Here is a 23033-nt window from a genome sequence, read left to right as displayed (position 1 = left end):
ATTCTTCCCTCTGATGCAGAGACAGGGTAAATTGCAGACTAAAACCCTGTTGGAGGACCTCATGAAACTCTGTTGGAGGACCCCGTGAGATTCAAAGGTCATCGAACCTCTACTTCGACCAGCGGTTTCCGCCATTGATAGCTAGGTTTAATCTCCTAGCTTTGATATCATGAAATTAGAATGAATGATTTCTGTATTTCTTGAATAAATTTGTGCAAATCAATACACAATATTTATAATATAATCGGAAAATCTAAGCATGGAAATAATCTCCTAAAAGAATCTCTCTCAAGAACATACAATTCTTTACATATATACTTCCCTAAATTACTCCAAGATACTCGGGATTTCTACAAATTGCCAAAAATATAACATTTCAGTTGCATGCCTTGAAACAATAATTTGAATATGAGGATGAAAAATGAAGAATAGGAGATTTCGTGAACCTAGAATCAGCATGATTCAAAAGAGAGAGAGTTGCAAATATGGTTAAAACCTAGAAATCAGCACCACTTACAAGAGATAGAGCTGTAAATATGGTTAACACCCAATCTCCATTGCCATCAGCATTTGATAGTTGCCCATGGTGCAGTTTTGCTAACAAAAAAAAAAGCAGTGATATTATTATTAAAGGAAATAGGTAAGTGAGAAACAAGGAGGAAAAGCTCATTTGTCTCAGTTGACTTTGGATAGAATACCAAAACAAAGTTGTCACTGCCACATGCATAAATGAACCAATTATCAAGTAGAGTTTCAAAAATGTTGCCAAAACAACAATCATATGCTAAAGTTAGAAGTGAAAATCTTTATGATAACAACACATGTTCAAGTGTCAGAAGGCTACCATATCTATTTGCCTCCAAGATTTTGGGGTTCTGAAAATAATTTATTACAATGCAATACAACACATCCATTAGCAATTTTGCAAGAAGCTTCTGAACTCCAGCTCGAAAGTTAAATAAACTCCAGCTTTCTAAAAAAAGGATGTCAAAGTGTGTGGTTCAGAACACCCAATGCTGGGTGAAGAGATAAATATATACACGAAATTAGGGTTTACCTATCCCTTTAAGCTCAATAGTGTCACTACTACCCTTCCATATAATCTAGGTATGGTTAGGTCACCTAATTAACTACCATTTATCAAATCCTAAATAAAAACTAGGTCACTTGACTAATAGGGTTTGGTCCAAGATACTATGTTTGGTCTAGGAGCATAGCCTTTTTTCTTTTGATAACAAAAGAAAGAATATTAGAAAGAATAGAAGGTACAAAGTGGGGACAAGGAGTCTACTAAACAAAAAATAATAATAAAGAAAATTTAAAAAAAACACTAACACACACACACTCGATCCCAAAAAATCTAAACGAAATTAACCAAGAAACCCACTTTCCAAACCAAGTCCATCATAATTTACTAAAATTTTCAAATTTTCTAATTCCCTTTGACCCTTCACCTTCAACTGTTGCCACCATCCGAACTTACTACATTTCCTCCAATATTGCTCAACTTTAAATCCATTCTATCCAAAAGAATTTGAGCTTCTATCTCCTTCAAACTTTCCTCCACCAGTGTGGGCAAAATTCCACCCCACGCTAAAACTGATTCGCCAACCCATCATTATCAAATACAGAAACGCCCACCAGACTTTCCAATAGGGGTGGGTGAACATAAGATAAATCCCCTAACTCATCGCAGGAGTCAGAAATTGTAAGAACCCGAACCGTGATATATGGATTAAATATGTGAAAGAACGGTAAATGGTAAACTGAGCAGAGTTCGTCGACGAGGCCAGGGTTCGTCGACGAAGTCCCTTCTGTTCTCAGCGACGAAATTCAAAGGCTCGTCAACTAGGAGAAGCCGAGAGATTTCGGGGAGCCGGGGATCTCCGGCTCGTCGACGAGGTGTCTTCAGCGACTCGTCGACGAGGACGCCGTTTCGTCGACGAGGGTGACCAAGTCAAGGGCTATAAATATCACTTTCCTTTGCTTAATCATTAAATTTTCTCAAGAATATCCTCTCCCTCTCTCTCTAGAACTTGAAGGTCTCTCTCTCTCTCTCTCTAGTTTTCTTCACCGTTCGTCGCCTGAATCGTAAATCCGACGTTACCGCGTAGATTAAGGCGAGATTCTCCTTGTGAATAGTGGATCAGAATCTCATTTCGAGCGATTTCGGGTTTTGGTCCAAAATCGAGGTGAGGCTCAGTTTTCGTTTCTATTTCAGAATATGTGTAGTAGTAGAAATCGTAAGGAAGTATTGTTCTTGGTTGTATAGGTTTTGGAGTCTCGGTTCATAGTTTCAAGGACTGTAGAGTTCGTAGTTGGATTTTGGGTTAAGGTAAGGGGATTTAGTTTATATCGGTTTATTTTTTAAATTAGAATCGGTAAACCTGTAGGTTACGATCGTATGTATGTTTTGGTAACTTATTTAGGGAAACTATCGGGTAAAATGCGAGATTTTCGGGTTACAGTTTTCGAGAAAAATTGGAGATTTCGAGTATCATCTCTACTTTGTTGGAAAATCGTTGATTATGTTTAAATTGTATTATTGAGATGATCGTAATCCATATTTATATAAAACTGTATTCTTGAACTGAAAATGATATGATTTACCGTAAACCAAATAAGTGCAGAATGTATGGTTGTATGTAATTGTTCGAGGTATTTTGTAAAACAGCTAGTGGCGGATAATTACCGTACGCTGATGAGTATAGGAACGTGAGTTCCAAAATGATTTCAGATTTTATGAAATCAGCTATGTGGCGGCTAATTACCGTACGCTACGCCATGTACCGGTTCATTACCGTGGGCGAGAGTGTCCGGCTCTATATCCGAGGGTATGAAATATCACCAGTGTGTTCCGGCTGGTCATCGAAGGGTGTGAGCTACAGCGTATTTGGCAACATAATCGTAGTGAGGCTTCGGTCTTTGCAGGGTAGTTGTGCTTAGTGTGATGACACTGACCGTATGTTTGGGTATCGTATGTACTGGAATGAATTTGCAAAAATATTGGAACTGTATGGAACTCTATGGAAATGTTTCAAACTGTATCGTATTGTATGGTGTTGTGATTTGCGTAAAATAACACTGGTATGTCACACACTGATATAACTTGCTTTCTTCCTTACTGAGAAGTGTCTCACCCCGAATGTATATACAAATGTTTTCAGGTCTTTCAGGTAGCCGAAACTGACATTCTAGCATCCGGAAGCGGGGATGTCATTTAGCTACAGTTAGTGCTTGGATAGGTATGAGTTTTGTAACCGGGTTGTCGTGACAGTTTTTGTAGACACCCGAAGTATGTTTTGTAATTATGGGAACGTGTATCCTAGTGTTGTATAAACTCTAGTATGGTATGTTATATGGATAGACTGAACGATTTCCGCTGTGTACTTGATGAGTATTTATGTGTATGGGTACGTGTATAGGGTTTCTTCATACCCCATGGGACTCTCTTTCAATATTGTATCATGTATGTTTAATTGATACAGAGACAGGTTAGGTTACTGTTTTCACACCTGGGACCCATCTGCGGGTTCGGGGCGCGACAGAAATGCACCCATATTGTTCCTAAATCCCATCGAACAACAACCCCCCAGCACAATCAAAATTGCTATCATTAACCCATGCTAGCATAGTTAAACATGGGGAAGGTACTATACTACTAGCGCCCCCATCACCTCCGTTTGTAATGGTACCATGAACCATGTATGATCATTAACAGATTTAATCTTATCTTTCCATTTATCATTGACTTCCCCTCAAGGCCCTCCCACTAGTTTGGGAGGCCCAGAATCATTTATATCATTGTTTATCAGTACATGAATCAATTCAACAAGAAAAATAATTTGAAATAAGTAAATTGGGACCAAGATGCCATCATAGGCAAGTGGTACACTCAATCTCCAAATTTTACCTTTCCTCTTATTAGTATTGAATCCCCAAACTTCTTTGACTAAAGTAATGAGGATCATTTCACCTTAAGAATCCCTGGAAGAGCTATATTGTGCCCATTTGGGGAATCCATCATCTTATTCATTCTCAATATTGTTTGTTAACAAGTAGACTGATTTAATTGGGATAGTACGATAATAAACTTAATGAAGCAACTAAATCAAAATAGAAACATTATTCTGGACATGAAAGAAAACAAACATTCACATTATAACTATTCTATTTTACAATTGGAAGATTCACAAATTACTAATTAAGAAACTCTAAACCCAATACACCATTAAATGAAAAACTCAAGACAAATGAATTTTTTATTTTTATGACTTTTAGCAATTTTAAATTTAAACACGCACAAACTAAGACAGACATGCATAGTTACCAAAATGCAAAGTAAACCTTACAACCACTTTATTTTTTGAAATTTTTGCCACTCTTTCTTTTGGAAATTTTGAGATTTTTATAATAAAATTAAAATCAATATACTAATATTACCAATGATAAAAATAACCCTACAACTACAAAAACTCTATATTCATTTTTTCATTTTTTTTTTATTTTTGGCCATTTCGAATGTCTCAACTAAAAACTAGTACGAAAGAAATTACACGTCTGTAATAATAACAAAACACAACAACAACAATCTTAACAATAACAATAACAATAGCCCCCAAAAAAAATACTTAATCCATATTTTCTGCTTTTCTCCCTAATTTTTTTGGTATCATAACTAAAACCTAAAACAAAGTAATGAATAATAATAATAATAATAATAATAATAATAATAATATAATATCAGATAAAAAAACCTTATTTACTTTCAGTTTTTTTCCATTTGTGATTGTTTAGATGAAAAAAACAAAACAAAAAAAAAACTTAGACAGAACAAGAAGTTGAGGCAATGTCTTGATGATTCCTTTCCATCACCTACTCTTCTTTCTCATCCTGCTATGGATTTTTGTCTCCGCCTTTTCCTTGTCCTTTGCACCTTCATCTCCATTTAAGTCCTTCTAGCTTTATGGGTCATCCTAATATGCAGGCATATTGTCACGGTCCGCCTTTTTCACACCATTGTGAAGGGCCGTGCGGCGCTAGCTAAAGCACTCTTGCTTAACTAACCAGCCTTTTGTTTACCAACATTCATCCACGAAGCACTTTCATTAACATTCAATCAGATAGCAGCGGAAATAATAATCAATTCATGAAAGCCGTGGTAACCAAGCAGTAAATATTGAAGCAAACGTAATTCATTAACAAATCCTCCGTTGACATGTTGTACTTAGCGAGGGAGGCAAGTAGGCTAAGCACGTTGACCATTGCTAGTGAGTTTTACAATGATTGATGAACACTCACCCTCCCCTAAAGAGCTTTCTAGGCCATTCTCACTCTAGCACTAGGAAACATTAAAGTGACCGAGGAGTCATACTGCCTTATTTGGCTTACAATGAAAGAAATACTTAGAAAATAACCCTACACTAGTATTTACATGATGGAAACCCATCCCAAACACACGAGATAAGCGGTCATAGGCAAGCATAATGCCTTGAACAAGCTTAGCCCGTGACATTCTCCCCCACTTATGCGGTCGACGTCCTCGTAGACTTTTGGCGATAGGTACACTTCAAATTTGTCCACGAATGACTTCAAATCTTCCGCAGAAATCCAGCTGATTTCTGTATCATCAAGGCATTTCCACTTCACTAGGAACTTCTGCCGCTTCTTCCTTGAGGACTGGAACATTCTGTTTGCAAGGATCTCTTCAACATCATGTCTGTCAGGTGGCACTGTCTTCAACTCTACGCTGTTTGACTGACTTCTGCTCAGGTCATTGGTGTTGGCGTTAAATGGCTTGAGGCAATTGACATGAAATTGCGGTTTTCTCTCCTGATCTGCCCACTTCTTCATCTGCTTAGAAGCTTTCTCCAGATAGGCTTGGGCAAACTCTGCATTCTTTCTCCCTTCGCTGGTGAAGATGTACGCCCTGGGACTCTTTCGTCTGTACGGCTCGCCCACTGTGTGAGGTAACAGCGGCAGCTGGTCTGTAACAAGCTCAATAGGGCTCTTGTTGGTAGTTGAGCGCCTTTGGGCGTTGCCACAGAATGGAGCCACATCAAGTAGTTGCACGCCATTCTTCTGGTTGTCGTTAACAAAATGGCACAAGTACTCATCTAGCAGCTCTCTGAATCTCTTCATCTGTCCGTTTGTCTGTTGATGATAACTCGAAGAGATGTCAAGATGTGACCTGAATATCCTGAAAAACTCTGTTAAGAAGTTGTCAGTGAACATTAAATCTTGGTCACAAATAATAACTTGGGGAAAACCCCAATGTTTCACAATAGTCACAAGGAACAATTGTGTCATCTCCTCTGCCGAACAGTACTTTGGTGCGGCCATGAAAGTACCATACTTCTTCCGCTCCCCCTTGTCTTGTTGGCAAATGAGACAAGTTTTGGTATAATTAACCACATCATCCCGCGTGTGCGGCCAATAATACCTTCCCAGTAGTCCTGTCATTGGAGTCATTCTCCGCGAATACCCCTTAACGAACTTCCTGCAGTAACTAGTAAGGCCAAGAAAGGAACGCAACTCCTTCACTGTTATGGGGATCTTCCGTTCTTGAATCCTCCTTACCTTCTCCATACCCCTCCAGATACGACCTTGTTCAACGACTTGACCAAGGAATTTGTTGCTCCGCCGAGCGAAAGAGAAATTCTCCTTCTTCAAATTCAGACTGTTTCCCTTCAGCCTGTCGAACACCTTCTGTAGATGCTCTTCATGTTTCCTCTGAAACGACACCGATGCTCCCAACGGTGTTTTGGAAGGGCGAACACATCCCGCTTCCACTTCATCAAGCTGTTTCCCCAACTCTACTATCTCTCTAGGCGCAATCCAACATGGCCTTTTAGCAGGTGGTTTCACTCCTGATAACAACTTGATCTCTTGCTCCACAGTCCGTCGTGAAAGCAAATTTTGAGGCAGCTTATCCGGCAACACCTCCTTATCCTCATCCAACACCGCTTGGATGGTCGTAGGCTCCAGCACTTGGCCTACTTCTTTGTCTACCACCACCGTGGCTAGACGTGTCTGCTCACCCTGACCCAATCCTTCATTGAGTTGTATGGCTGAAAGGGACTTCCCTTCGTCTCCTTTCGTTGCAACGACTTGCACCATGCACGAGTGATCTCCCATCAGACACAGGGAACCAGCCGAAGGCATCAGCACTGCCCTCGTCCCCATTAGGAACTCCATTCCTAGAATGACTGGATAGTCATCCAATGGCACCGCTGTGAAATTCGCATGACCTTCCCACTATCCAAGCTTTATCACCACTTGCTTGGCTACTCCCAGAGTAGGCTGGGCTACAGAGTTAACTGCTTTCACGCGTCCTGTATCCTTCTCTAAGGATAAGTTGAGTCTTCCTGCTTCCAACTGCGAAACAAAATTATGAGTAGCTCCCGTATCCACCATAGCGCGAGTACTCTTCCCATTTATCCTCAAGTCCACAAACATTAACCCTTTTGCTCGTGTAACTTTCGGTGTTTTTGCCTGCTTTTCCAATGCGTTCACCAACCGCACTGAACCCACCCTCGGGGCTTCATCCTCTTCCCCATCGTCTTCCACTGCCTGTTCTACAATGGAAGCCTGTAAGGCATTAAGTGATGCTTTGTGAGGGCACTCAAAAACTCTATGAGGACCTCGACACAAGAAACACTCAATTTTACTCTTCCCCTTTCCATTGGGTGTGTTGAACCCTCGAGACGACGAAGCTTCCTGTAAGGTTGATGAATTAGGGTCGGCTCCCCCACTCTTGGGTTTGCCATTCTTGAAAGACTTTCCACCGTTTCCCTCTCCGCCAAACAGTTTGGACGAAGTGGTCTCATCACCAGCGTAGTCTGTCAAGCGTTCTGCAGCCGCTTGTGCAGTTGACAAGTCTTGAACCCTTTGTCTATGAAGTTCAGTTCTTGCCCACGGTTTCATCCCCTCTAGAAAATAGAACAACTTGTCCTTCTCCGACATATCCCGAATATCCAACATTAAAGCAGAAAATTGTTTCACATATTCACTGATTGACCCCGTATGCTTGAGATCTCTCAGTTTTCTCCTTGCATTATACTCAACGTTCTCAGGAAAGAATTGGGCCTTGAGCTCTCTCCTCAAGTCTGCCCAACTATCAATCACACAGCTTCCATTTTCAATTTCTCTGTACTTGGTACGCCACCACAGTTTGGCATCACCAACCAAGTACATGGTCGCAGTATCCACCTTTGCCTGTTCTGAGGCCATCCTCACAACGCGAAAGTACTGCTCCACATCAAACAAGAAGTTCTCTAACTCCTTGGCATCTCGGGCACCCCCATACGTCCTCGGTTCTGGCACCTTGGTTTTGCTTACTCCCGGAGTGTTGGAGTTCCCCATAGCAAGAACATCACATTTACCTTTGCATCCAGATCTGCCATCCGGGCTTGCAAAGTTTCCACAGTGTGGCGAAAGTCCTCTGACATGTCGCCTATCAAACCTGCTTGATGTTTTTGTGATCCCCTCACTTCATCAACAAGTTCTCTCATCTGGGCCACCTCCGCGGCCATAGTGTTGGTTGACTCTTCAACCTGTGCTTCCAGCACGCTGATCCTCTCAGCATTGTTTGGTGCCATGGTCACTTACCAAAGCTTTCCAAACCCAACAACGAAGGCAATCAAATTCACGTAGCAACTCAACCTTGGGCTCTCACCAAGTGTCACCGACTTGGTCTCTGATACCAAATGTCACGGTCCACCTTTTTCACACCATTGTGAAGGGCCGTGCGGCGCTAGCTAAAGCACTCTTGCTTAACTAACCAGCCTTTTGTTTACCAACATTCATACACGAAGCACTTTCATTAACATTCAATCAGATAGCAGCGGAAATAATAATCAATTCATGAAAGCCATGGTAACCAAGCAGTAAATATTGAAGCAAACGTAATTCATTAACAAATCCTCCGTTGACATGTTGTACTTAGCGAGGGAGGCAAGTAGGCTAAGCACGTTGACCATTTCTAGTGAGTTTTACAATGATTGATGAACACTCACCCTCCCCTAAAGAGCTTTCTAGGCCATTCTCACTCTAGCACTAGGAAACATTAAAGTGACCGAGGAGTCATACTGCCTTATTTGGCTTACAATGAAAGAAATACTTAGAAAATAACCCTACACTAGTATTTACATGATGGAAACCCATCCCAAACACACGAGATAAGCGGTCATAGGCAAGCATAATGCCCTGAACAAGCTTAGCCCGTGACACATATGCATGTCAGCACAGAATGCAAGTGAGACCTTTCTAGATTCTAATGCTCTGCCTTCAGCTCCTTTGTGTACTGATCATGTGCCTCAAGACATTGATCTTATTATTGCTGTTCGGAAAGGTAAACATCCATGTATCCAGCGTCCTACCTCTAATTTTGTATCTAATGATTCACCGTCACCCTCCAATCACTGTTTTATTGCTTCTTTTATCATCCAGTTCTCAAGTATGTGAGCAAAGTTGTGTCTAGGTTGAGCATTGCAATGGATGATTTGAATGCCTATAACACTTAGGAACTTGTGCAAGTTCACGGGAAGTGGTAGGTTGATATCAGGTGCTTACTCTAAAAGTAAATCCAAAAGGTTTTGTTACTAGCTTGAAGGCTACATTAGTAGCTAAAGGTTATACATGAGTGTCTGGCTTGGATTATTCAAACATGTTCTCTCTTATGGCCAAACTCACTTCCATTTGTATTCTTATCTCTTTAACCATTACATTTCATTGTCCTTTACACCAATAAGATGGGAATATCTTCATACACAGTGATCTTCAAAAGGAGGTTTATATGGAACGACCACTTGACCTATTACTCAGAAGGAGTCAGAGTGGTATGTTGTCTGATAAAGCTCCATATGGCTTAAAAGCAATATCCCAGAACATGGTTTGGTTGATTCAATATAGCGGGGATTGATTTGTCATATTGTCACAGGTATATTCAATATTCAAGATTCTGGTGATTATTTATGTCAGGTATCCAGCATAAACAGTTTTTTTTTATAATAAAAGAAGAATTCAATAATAGATTAACAATATACAGCTAGGAGAATAAGACATCTCCTTAACAAAGTCTGAAAAATCCAGATAAAAAACACAAAGAAAAAAACCTAGACTAAAAAACAAAAGAAAGAAACCAGCACGAACTAACACTCCAACACATAATGCCAATCGTGCTGAATATTTAGGAAAGCTCACCCCCTTAAAATTCCCTTGTCCCACACACTAAAAGGAAGCCAAATAATGTATCTTTTTCTAAACCAGCAACAGAGACGACTTCTTCCCTAGAAAAATGAGCGCATTATGCTCCATCCACAACCCCCAAAAGACTGCCAAAAAAAAAGCACATTACCAAAGCGCTACCCTTTCCTTTTTCCTGCCAAATCCAGCAAAAGAAACTGCCAAAAATTCCTCCACTGTGTCAGAACTCACCCAAACATTCACCTAAAATACCAAATAACGTGTTCCAAAAACTCCACGAATGGTCACAATGAATGAAGAAATGCGACGATGATTCTTAACAATCAAAGCAAAGAATGCATATGTCTGGAAATATAGCCTTCAAAGGTCTCCTAATCTGCAGCAAGCTATTGATATTAATTCTATCAAGCGCAGCCAACTAGATAAAAGCCTTAATTTTAAAGGAGACTTTGGCCTTCCAAATGGAACTATAGAGAGGAAAAGATAAATTAGACCTATTCAAAAAATCACAAAAAGATTTGCATGAATAAACCCCCAAAGGATCTAAAGACCAAGACCGCCTATTCTCCTCTAAAGAAAAATGACAGTTGTTCAACAAGACTCACAAAGAGGATAGCTCAACCCATCTCCCTATCATTTAACGATCTATGAAAGTGGAAATCCTAAGAAGGCAAATGACCACCAAGATCAACAACAAAAGAAGAAATGGACCCATCTTGGTCTTGCCTTGAGCTCATGCAAACAAGGTGTGGAAAAGAGGTAGACAAAGCTACATTCCCCAACCAAGGATCTTTCCAAAGACGAATATTACTACCTCTTCCCACCAGGAATTTAATATGGGGAATGAAAAGGGGGTAACCCTAAGAGATAGCTTTCCACGAACTCTCCAAAGAACATCTAAATCTCAAATTAGTATATCCCACCCATTTGGCCATTCTCGTCTAATCCGTACTTGCTTTTAACAACCAAATGCCACATGAAGGAATTCTCTAGCAAAAACTGCCAAAGCCATTTAGCCAAAGGAGCTGTGTTTTTAGACACCAAAATTCCAATACCCAAACCACCCTACTATTTAGACCTACCCACCACTCCCCAACTTACCACGTGATCCCTAATACCTCCTACCCTCAACCACAAGAAATCCCTCATTATCTTCTCAATCTTATTAGCAACCCCTGCTGGAATCTTAAAACTCGAAAAGAAAATAAAAGGGTACTATAAAGACAGGCATGGATATGCATTTGCACAACAAGATCCCAAAAGCTAGCAGATCTAGGGTTACCCTGCAAAGGAAACCCAAGATAGGACAGCGGCCAATCCAAAACACTACACACCCACCTCCGTAGATAGCTCCCTAACACTCTCAACAGACATATTGATAGCCACAATACCGTTCTTTCTCATATTAATCTTTGTTAGGACCGGAGGAGCCTATGGGTGGGCTTGAGACACATGGGTGAACACCAACTTGACCCAAAAGCTAAGCCTATTAGGTCTTGGGCCCAGCCATGTATATAAGCACCCATCATTCACTCTAATTTTCCAATGTGGGACAAACTCACAAGTAGAATTCTCAACAATCTCCCCCTCACTTGTGATTTCCAACCGCTCCCCCTTGAACAGAAACCATCTCCCTTATGGTAGTAAGTCCAATTCCCCAACAGTTGCTCAAGTGGGCCTTACCACTGGCGCCTTACGTGCCTCGGATTGCATTCCACGTGCCTCCGAACCAATCCTACCTCCCACGTCTTGACCCTATTCGGATCCATCTCAGACCTAGATGATCCTTATTGGCCTCGGTCACACACTTGGTCCTCCAACTGTCAACACGTCAAGAGAATTAGCTTCACGTCTCGAATTTTTATGATATCACTCACCCAGAGTCACGAATCATCGGTTCTGATACCACTTGTTGTGTTATAATCCTAACTGTTGATTTTGTTCTCAAATTTTAAAACAAATATAAAACTTCTTGGCAGTGTTCATAAACCACAAACAAAACAACTCTACTTGTTTCTTTTACAGCAATCCCAACAACACCTAAACTAAAACCTGTTTATTTCAACGTGTGCATGTGTGCCAAGCATGATCAAGAAACTATTTCTTCACCAATCAACAATCAGCAATCAGCAGAGCCACAAGAATTGCAACAAAATATAAACATGCAAAATCACAAAACCACAAGAACACATTTACGTGGTTCAGCCCAAAAATTGGCCTACATCCATGGCAGGAACTCACCTTCGGAGACGCTTTATTAATAATGGTGGAAATGAATACATATACACAGATCTACCTTTCTAGGGCTTACCGATCTCCTTCAAAATCAGCTCAAAAACGACCCAAGAAAACCCCTCTTCGCACTCGCAAAGAACCCTAAGCTTCTTCCTATCTTCCTAACTTTCCTGAAATAAACCAACCCCCCCCCCCCCCCCAAAAAAACCTGAGATCTGTCCTCCCTATTTCAGCTTACCCAGGCTCGAACCAGCACTGGCCACAAGAACCCCAAATCTGAATTTTTCCCTTTGCTGCGTGCTCTCTCTAATCGGCTGCAAGCTCTCTCTCGCACTGAAGGCTATCCTTTCCGCTGAAGGCTCTCGACTGAAGGTTCTAGATTTTTTTTCTCCGCGCCCCTGCACTGCTGGTTCTTTTGACAAATAAAATACAAGCCAAATTTAAAATTACATCAATGCCCTTAATTAAAAACAGCAGCCGTTGGATCTCTGCTGCAAATGGACGATCTAGATTTCTTTCCACCAAGCTTGACACTCCAACAATTCTCCACCTTGGCAAGCTTGTGACCCTTGCTCCTCCTTGCATCTCCTATGGTTGTTCCTGCAAAACAAACACTAGCAACTTCCCAAGTTAACCAAGTTTGAACAATGTTCAAACTTGGATTTTGGTACTGCCTTAGTCATTATATCAGAAGGATTATCCTCTGTTGGAATTTTCCTTACTTCTATTTCACCACTAGAAATAATATCCCTCACAAAATGTAGCCTAACATCTATATGTTTGGACCTATCATGATAAACATGATTCCTAGCCAAATGAATAGTGCTTTGATTGTCACTATAAACTATGACGGTTCCACTATACATTCCTAACTCTAGACATGGTCCTTTTATCCATATAGCCTCCTCAAAGGTATGGGGAAGCTGATATGACAGCTTTTGCTCTTTCTATTGCTGAAACAGAAATTGAGGTGGAGCCTAGGACTTTTAGAGAGGCCATGGATAGTAAAGAGGCTGAGAAATGGATTCTTACAATACAAGAAGAAATGGAGTCTCAAAACAAGAATAAGAAAAAATATAGTATCTTTGGCAAACTAAAGGTGCAAGAACTTTTCAACAATTCTATACTGAGCAATTGTTGGTGGCACCTTGGTGTCCTGGAAGAACATGAAGCAAACCATTGCTGCAAGGTCAAGTGCAACTACTGAGTATAGAGCCATGGCATGCATTGCTAGTGAGCTAATTTTGCTAAAGAATATGTTGGAAGAGCTTGGGTTTCAGCATCCACAAACCTATGGAATTGATGTGAGAATCAAATGCCTATTCATATTACTTCAATTTCAATTTTTCAAGAGATGATGAAACATATTGAAGTTGAGTGCTATTTTTGTTCAAGAAAACTTGTGCAAAAGTTCATCATGATCACTCATGAAGTGTGAATACCAAATGCTTAATTTTTTACTAAGTCCTTGGGGGGTTAAGCTCTATGGTAACAAACTAAGAGCATATGATATATATTCTCAAGCTTGAGGGGAAATCTTACATGTTAGCACATTACTAAAGGTATTACTGCCATTTACTAACATTGGATATATTGTAAATTGATTAAGAGAACTAACTACTGTTCCCTGATTTTTAGCAATTCTCAATCAGTTAGAAAAGCAACCTCAAGGAAGAACAAGTGAGTACCATATTATTCTCTAGTATGGAAATGTCACTAACAGGGAAAGAAGAGATGTCATTGTGCAGAGTGCAGATTTTAAGGTATATAATGAGCATTTAAAGGGATAAAGTATTCTTTTTGAAGTTTAAATAGAGTAGCATGGACATTCTAGAAAGGCATCCCTATCCCCATATCATATACTTATCATTATCTTGTTCATCCGATACTTCTAGATACATATCCAAGACTAAAAAATAAAATTTTAAACTTTCAACGAGCATCTGATACTTGGAAATCATTAAATATGTCTAAACATATGTTGAACCTAAAAATGATCTTTCTAAGTATTCATATTATGTCATACCCATGTTCCATATCCCTGTCCATGCTTAACAGGGATTGGATCAGAATATTCAAGACTTCATATTTTTTGACAAATGGTGATGTTTTTCAGTTTCTAATTCCTAAATCTTTCTGGATTTTGCAGATACTCCTTGAAGGTGTTTTTATTTATGCTAGTTTATCCCAAGTATACATTAGTTGTGCCCTCTTGACATTATATGATGATTAACAAGGGCTGTGGCAGGCCAAGTTCGGGCAAAGCCTAAAGATCTCACCACGCTCATTTAGACTTTAAAATATATAAAAGAATTTTAAATATAATAATATAAATATTAAAAACACATAAATAAAATATATAATAGAAAATCATTTACTGTATCATAATGTACTTAGGCAAAACCATGCATCTTATACGTTTGCCCAGGCTCACTTACTTTATGGGCAGCACTATTCTTGGGAGCCAGGCCTACCCTTCATGCTCATAATAGAATACCCGTACCAACCTAAAGAAAAATGATGTGGAAAAACACATTGAATGATCAAGTACTTAAGAATAGCACTTTTTCTTTCAGCCAACTAGGGCTCCAAAAGAGCTAAGCTGAACAGAGCCACACCATGCTCAAGTTAGTTTCTTAAATTTTTAATCAAGCTCAAGCTCAAACCAAGCTTAAATATTTTTGCTCAAGCTTGTTCATTATATAATTAACGAGCTCACAAGCCCTTACTAAGCCAAACTAAAGCTCACAAATAGTTTGGCTATTTTGGACCCTCTCACTATGAAAGGTGAGAGGCTCTTAAGGTGTTCTTAGACGAGAGGTGTGAGGTATGGCCCTATCACTAAATTTAGATTATGGAGTTTGGGCTACACAAGCCTACCCAAATAAGCACTACGTTTAAGGCCATTAAGCCAATCAAGCCTAATACAACCTTAATAAACAAGACCATAATGATCCTAATCCAATCTTCGGAGCAAACCCAACCAAACTTGTAACCGAGCCACTCACTAGCTGCAACAAGCCAAGCCTATTCATGTTCAGGTTCGACTCATTTATAAATGAGCCCCAAAATTGGACTTGGGAAATGTTCATTTTATATAATGAATGAACTTGAACGAGCTCTTATCAAACCAAGCTCCCAAGCTGCTCTTGAGTGGCTTTGTTAATTTGCAGCACTACAAGTACAGCCAACACAACAACAACCAAATCATGCATGATCTAAGGGAACTCTGGATCTTTCTTTCAACTAAAAAAATAATATTAGTAATTTCTCAAGTGGATGAAATCTACTTTTTTTTAGGAAACTTTTGCAAAGTGAAAGCACCAAAATTTATTGAATGTTAACAAAAGTAAGAACTTCATTTAAATGACCACCAAACACACATTAAGATATCATCCCTATAGGACAATAAATTATGTATTTATGCTATTATAGTATAAAACTACATAGTTATCTATTGGAAATCCCATGCTTATCAATCAAGCAATAGAAACTTTTTCCTTAGACCTGTTAACATATTATTTAGACAAATAAAACTATTTACATGCCAAAACTTCACATGTTGAAATCAAAGAATAGGAATAGCAAAATACCAAAAAATATAGCTCAAAGAAGACAAGAAACAAAGATTTCAACCACACCCAAAACAATATTACTGTTAATTAGCAAAAAAAAACAGACTATATAACATACATAGAAGCTTGAAGTAAGCTCTATAAATGATTGATGTGCCATCAATAAGCATCACTCTGCCTGAATGATTAAGATTCACTGCTTTTTGCTTCCATTTGACTGAAACAGAGGGTGTTTCTTGGCGTAGTGCTTGTTCAGTCTCAGAAGAAAGGAAAACATTACCATGAGAAGTTGAATGAGAAACTCCAAGCAATACTGAATCCAAACTTCTAGATTGCTTACAGTAGCCCTACCAAAGCAGCACAGGTTAACCACATTTGTCAATCAATGGTAAGCATGCCATTCAGTCAAAATGAAATCTATTGATAACCCATGCATGCATTCTGCACAGAGAAGACACAGGCAAAATTTCACATGAAAAATTCTATTGATACTTTATTGATATTTCCCATTTTGCCTAGTGGTGATAACTTTCTTGCATTTGCATTTGCCATATTGTGCAGCACACGCCTATGTCATTTTACTCTCAATTTTCACAAATAACTACAATCTACAAGAACAATGCAAGCATTAAGTCTTATATTTCATCACAAACAAAATTACTTTCTTTAAAAATTCAGAATGTTTTACAGTCTATATTCCATTTTTTGTGTGCATTCGCATGCAAAAACATGATAATGATATCGATGGGCCAAAACAACTGGACATGCATACTGCTAGAAAACCACTTCAGTCCCAAAGGCTTGAACTATTAGGTGGTGGGCCAAAAATGTACATCAGATTATCCAACAATCCCCTCACATGTGACCCTCTCTTGCACATGAAGATGCAATGAGATTAAACTTGAAATTAGATCATCAATTATGACAACAGCTAAAGTTGCTAGGAGTCATGGCCAACAATGCATACGCACCGCTATGGTGAACATGTTGAACTTGAACAAATGCACCAATGCACAAATGATGCAAATTAACAGCCATAAGAGAGGAACAAACATTGATAAGGAGATTTGAACCTAGGACCTCCTCGAACGAGAGCTACGATACCATTTTGATTGCCAAGTATCTCAAGAATTTAAGCTGATAGTATATCAAGCTACCCAACACTTTCCAAAGGGGCAGTTTGTATTTAAAAAAGGCTTCTGCCTTTTGAATAAAGTGTTGTGTGGGAAATTTATCTAGAGGTTTTCTACAAGGAAAATTTTTCAAGGGTTATGATGGAAGCTGGGTATGCTGTGAAGCACTCATAGGTGGGCTTCGACAAAACAGCTAACTTCCACAGTACAATCACCGAACCAAATTAGGAGAGCATGAAGGAGGTCATAAATAGATTTTGTTGTGGTAGGTGAGTGCTGGCATGACGTTTAATGCAAAATTGCTCTCTAAAGGTACAGTTCACTTTGCTTTTCCAATTGGCTCGTAAAGGCAAGCAATCTGATGAGGGACTGCCTCATGGTAAATGGAGTGCAAGTAGCTCTTATTCTCATTAGCAATCCAGAAGAGCAGGAGCCCTTCCAAAGTCACCTTGTTTAGCTTCCTTGTTTAGCTTAGGAGGCAACTTAGGAGAGAGTATCAAACTATTAACCATTGAGAGTTTAATAAGGAGATAGAATTGTTTTGTAAACAGATATTTGGAGATAAAGTGTGTGGAGAGATGTTTGTTGTAAAGCAGGAAACACAAGGTGTAGGATGCCATCCCTTGGTATTGATCTAGGTCATGTGAACATAGAAGAATACTATTGTTTTTAAAGTAGCATAAACTTATTATGAGAAGTTGAAATAAAAATAGTTTTGTACTTTGCACTCATGCACCAGGGAAGGTTCCAACATTGATCATAATTCTTTTGTAAATTTAGGAGTTTTTATTTTGTATGCACCTTGTGTACATGGATAACTCCCTTCTTGAGTCTTCTAATGAGAATTTTACTTCTTGATGATCAAAAAAATATTCTAACATTTAAACGAGATGTGTTTGATTGAAAAGGTTTTTGAAAAAAAAATAAAAAATAAATGAAGTACATTAAAATTAATAAATAAATAAATAAAAACACCTTATTACAAGTATCAAGCACCCCCCAAAAAAAATGACACCTTATTTTATTTTGTAACACTTGTAAGCACCACTTTCTTCTCAAATGCACAAGAAAACATGTGTAATATATTGCTATTTTATGCAGCAGATTAGATACTAATCTTAACTCTTTTATTTATCAGTTTAAGATCCCATGCTAGAAATTTCATTTTCCTTTGGACCTATTTGGATCAAGGATTTTAGTTGGAACAAGAAAAGGAAAGGAAAATAAGAAGGAAATTCATTTTCCACTATATTTTCCCTCAAGACCAAATACTACTAAAAATGAAAATTTGTCTTAATATGGCTAAAAGTTAAGAAAAAAAAAATGTAAATGGTGTGTAAAATCATATTTTTATTGATTAATTGGACATAATTTTTGCTTTCTTTCTTACTTTCCTTGATAACCAAATATGAAAAAATGGATCCCTTCATATTTTCATTTCTTTTTCCAAAGATTTTTCGAGTTCCAAACGGGCACTTATTGTTCAGCATAATTCATCCCATTTTTTATTTATAACCGCATTTTCTTCATCCAAATTATTTCTAATCATCACTGCAACACCTGCATGAAAACTGAATTAAAGGCATAAATTTCATAGGTTGTATATCAATTTGCAACCATTAAGGAATACATCTTTCATGTCCTATTTTGTTGTAAATGTCAAGTTAAACCAGGGGGTCTTGATCATGAAGCTTGTCAACTATTAACTGAGAAGAAAGGAAATTCATTAGGGGGCAAGAGGTAGAATTCATCCCAATATAATAGTTGGATAATGCTGCTAATGCATACTATAAATGGCACAATATTTAATTATTCTACATAAGAGCTCGTTTGGACTCAACCAAATCTTCGGAAGCTTCTTATGATGAACTCTTGCCAACTTAAAATTTGATGCGGTCACCTTCATTTCTTAGCTTCTTTTAAAAGTTCTATGAGCACGCACATACGGGGAAAAGGGGTAAAAGAAAATGCAAAAGTGCTTCAACGGGTAACCGGAAAATAACAAATTTCTCGTATGAAGATTTCTAAACTCTTGGCACTGACAATTCAAGATGGTACTCAAATTCATCAACAACCCCTGACAGTCCCAATTTCAACATCTTTCCTTAACACCTACCTGTAAAATCCCCATCACTCTAGTGTACAAGAAAGATAATCCTAGGCCTGATTTAATTACTGAAGCAAAATAATTAACTACATAAACAACGGAAGACTGGCAAATTTTTTAGGGCTGGAACTCTAGCTTCCCATTCACTTAATCACTTGTATGTGAAATTTTAGCCCCTTCTAGAGAAATAATGAACTGGGTTTTGGTGTTTGTGCAACATGTCTTTTGAGCTTACCTTTCTAGAAAAAATGGAAGAAGAACATGCGACGCTCGGTTTCTGTAGCACACCCAAGCTGCTCGCAGCCCAGTGAGTCATCGATAAGTGAGTACCGAAGCAACGAAGCCGCCTCCACATAGAGCAAATGCTGTGAAAGGCTGAACTGTAGAATGTCAGTGCCATGAACTCATAACAGCTTCCCTGTAAAATTATGCTGCTGACCCTCTTCGGAGAGAACGGATTGGGGCGGACTTGCGGAGTGCCTGTAATGCGCGCAGCGGATTAAATTTTCAAAAATAAGCCCCCGCAAAAACGACGTCACTTTCATCCATTTGTTTCATATAAATGATAAAACCATGTTATTTGTGGGCTGGAAAGCTTAAGGGCGTTTGTTTGCACTTAATAACATCTAGATAAATATTAGACTCTTAACGTGCTCAATGGAAAATAATGTCACTCTAATACTCTTGTCTTATAAAAAAAATAAAATACCTAGTTAGTGTGTCTAGCTAAGAGGTTAAAAGACTACTTGTTTGCATTTAATAACCTCTATACAGAGATTCGACATGTCTAATATGTTTTCAGCTATAATTATTTGTTTAAACTCTTAATGGCATGTGAATTTGCTCTAATAGAACTAACACTTTCTCCCTTGATGATGGTCTCAATTTGACTCAATAGCTTCATAATGAATTTTCCAAACTCTAAATCGGGGTTTAAATTATCTTCGTTCTCAATATCATCTTGACATTTATTGCATTACAAATTTATCATCCGCTAATAGTTAGTACCATAGTGGGTCGCTCATTTATTGACTAACCTCATATAAAATGTATTATGTTTACCTCATAAATACTTATATTTATGCACTGCATCATGTCAATGTATTGCATGCATGTTATTATACATACAAAGCATTAGCTTGTATAAGTTTGACGTTTTAGCAGTAAATGTAACAATAGTAATGGTATGAGTGCATCAACATCAATTCTAACATTGGAGCTCAAAGATGGCACTGGATGTGGATAATCGATATGCTATAGCGTGTATCAAATGGTTGCACATTCCTACAATTTGGCTATATATACACACACACACACACACACATATGATACAACTTTGAGGATATAATGATACTAAAATGCACATGTAACGGTGTTGGACTCGCTAACAGTGAGTATTCTCCGCTTCGATACACTGACCTTATAGGTTTGTTTTATAAAAGACACTTCACATGTTTAGAGTTCAAACCATTATTATAAGTCAAAGACCTCTTTAGTACACATATGACGTGGTAATGTCACATGCTCCCCCATTTTAATCTCTGATGCTCTCGTCAAAGTGATTTACACCTCTGCAGGATCCACCCACATTATAGTATCTCCATGGTGGCTTTGATATCAAACGTAACAATCTTAGGCTCAACACTTGCGAGGCATTGTCTGTTTTAGTCTACTGGTCTCACAAATTTGTCTTACAAAAATTATTGTACATACCTAGAGCCTAGACCATCATTCTAAGTATAAGATCTCCATAGTACACATTTGACATGGGATTGTGAAATCATACGCTATAGATACCAATAAGAAGCAACATTATAAATTTTTTTGTTATATTCAATCAACATTTAAGCTTTAATACGTAATTGAAGAAAATTACTACAACATCCATTTTTTGAGTCATTGAAATTATTGAAATTACGAGAATGGATACACATGGAACCATTTTCCAAATATGTTTTCATTACTCAAGAGCACCTATATTTCATACTCATATGAAATTAATGCATGCATAAAATGTAGAAATTTACAAAAACACTTGCATATGATGCTATTCATTAATCTTGAACCGAATAAGAGGGTCAAAGATTGTAATCGTGCTACCAAGTAAAATCTTTTAAGCTTCGAACTATAAGATTCACATATGTTGTTGCTTACAGTTGCAAGAGTCTTATGTTTTCTTCAATAATTTGTTTGGTACATTGTTGCGAAGTGGAATGTAAATTTTCTTTTATTTCATTCAACCTCATTATATCTCATTCCAATATACCAGACATTCAATGACTATTTAGACGATTGTGGGAATACAATGTAAGACCGAAGTTTGAGGATTTGATGGAGGAATGTTTATTGTATTGTGGTTGGAGGAACATTTCTTATCTAGCAAACTTTGTGCTAATATAGCTAGAGTCACAATTTTCATAATAGAGTTCAACAATGAAGCTTAAGTTTGAAAATGAGCATTTGAGTTTGTGATTGAAAATCTGAATTTACTTATTCGTGTTTGTCATGATTTTCATATATTTTCCACATTTATAGATTTTTTTTGTTTTTGTTTATTTTTTCCCTTTTCCTCAAACAACGATATATATTTCAAAGTTTTTACACAATAACAACAAAAACAAATTGAATAGTAGACTAGTGGCACAATGCAACTGAAAAGGAAGGTGTACTCCCAAAAGAGGGGTGAATTAGGATTTTTAAAATTTAATTTATACCCTCTTTAATTTGTTCTTTCTCAACTTTTCTTTGTTTCAACAATCACACGTGCAAAGTTGATTTACAATCACAAGTTCAACGAAAAATTAATTTAGTTATAAACCTTTATGAATGAGAATTCCAATTTGAATACTTATTTCAGCAATTTAAACCAACACTCAATTAACTTGATTCAATTAGCCAAGATAAGTTTCACAATATGAAACAATATAACAATTTCAGCAATTGCTTCCAAGATTCAGCTTTTTAAGTATGTTAATCCAATCAACAATATAAGCTTGATTACTCAATATGATTCAAGATAGAAAATCCAACCAAGCTTCCAAAACTCAGAATTTAAACAAATCACTGTTAATATTAAAAAGTTTTGTTATTTAATGAATTAATGAGTCTTGGGTGTTAACCAATCAGCGTACTCCCTGACGGTTTCCGTAATATGGATTGATCAACCAACATACTCTCATTCAGTTTCCGCAATCCCAACGTCAAATTAATTTTTAGCAATAACCAATACACACAGTTTATAGATTTGCAAAATATTAAATTCACAACCACGCAGTACATATATATGTGCATAAAATTAAAGAAAGTAGGGAAGAGAGTGACACCAATATTTTACGAGGTTCGGCTAACCCCACCTACATCATCTCCTTAGGCAATACTCCCAAGGATTCACTATTCCACTCATTTACGAGTAGAAGCAACATTTTACAATCCCTCATTCAATAGGATAGAGTCCTCCTCTCCAAGCGATACCCCATGCTCGGTCCGACAACGATTCAAAAACCTTAATCATCTACAAAAACATAAACAAATTCAAACACTCTCTACGAAAGCTGATTAGTAAAACAACAAGGCACGACTATATACTTCAATTCAAAATAACAATAGAGAAAATTTGAAGTTTTATAAGTATATCACCGTGAGCTTCTTTCTTGATGGAAATAATTCAGTATATGCTCAGAGATTTGTGAGAATTTCACAGCAAAACTTAGTAGAGAACTTCAACAAGTATGTGAGCAAAATAGCTTTGAAAGGATTGTAAGCAAGAAAGCTTTGATT

At 37.9% G+C, this 23033-nt stretch overlaps 1 protein-coding gene across 5 annotated transcripts in view; it reads right to left on the bottom strand.

The window, feature by feature from the left end:
- The window catches only part of LOC131150521 (uncharacterized), a 110666-nt gene extending 90820 nt beyond the window's left edge, over positions 1–19846 (bottom strand). Inside the window, exons 1-3 of one of the 5 annotated variants that reach the window (XR_009135552.1) lie at positions 19492–19758; positions 16135–16363; positions 518–597 (exon numbers count right to left, since the gene is read on the bottom strand). Coding sequence is in view for 4 of the 5 variants with exons in the window: in XM_058101281.1 (XP_057957264.1) it covers positions 518–597; positions 16135–16363; positions 19492–19656 (474 nt within the window). In the remaining variant the exon portion in view is untranslated. Of the gene's footprint in view, positions 1–517; positions 598–16134; positions 16364–19491 lie in introns of all 5 variants that reach the window. The other 4 variants (XM_058101281.1, XM_058101283.1, XM_058101282.1 and 1 more) reach the window with 4 other exon arrangements.
- Between the last annotated feature and the right edge of the window lie 3187 nt (positions 19847–23033).

Source organism: Malania oleifera, chromosome 3 (genome assembly GCF_029873635.1).
Source record: "Malania oleifera isolate guangnan ecotype guangnan chromosome 3, ASM2987363v1, whole genome shotgun sequence".
NCBI lineage: Eukaryota > Viridiplantae > Streptophyta > Magnoliopsida > Santalales > Ximeniaceae > Malania > Malania oleifera.
Note: the sequence above shows the minus strand (reverse complement) of the source record. Positions and strands in the feature narration are given on the sequence as shown.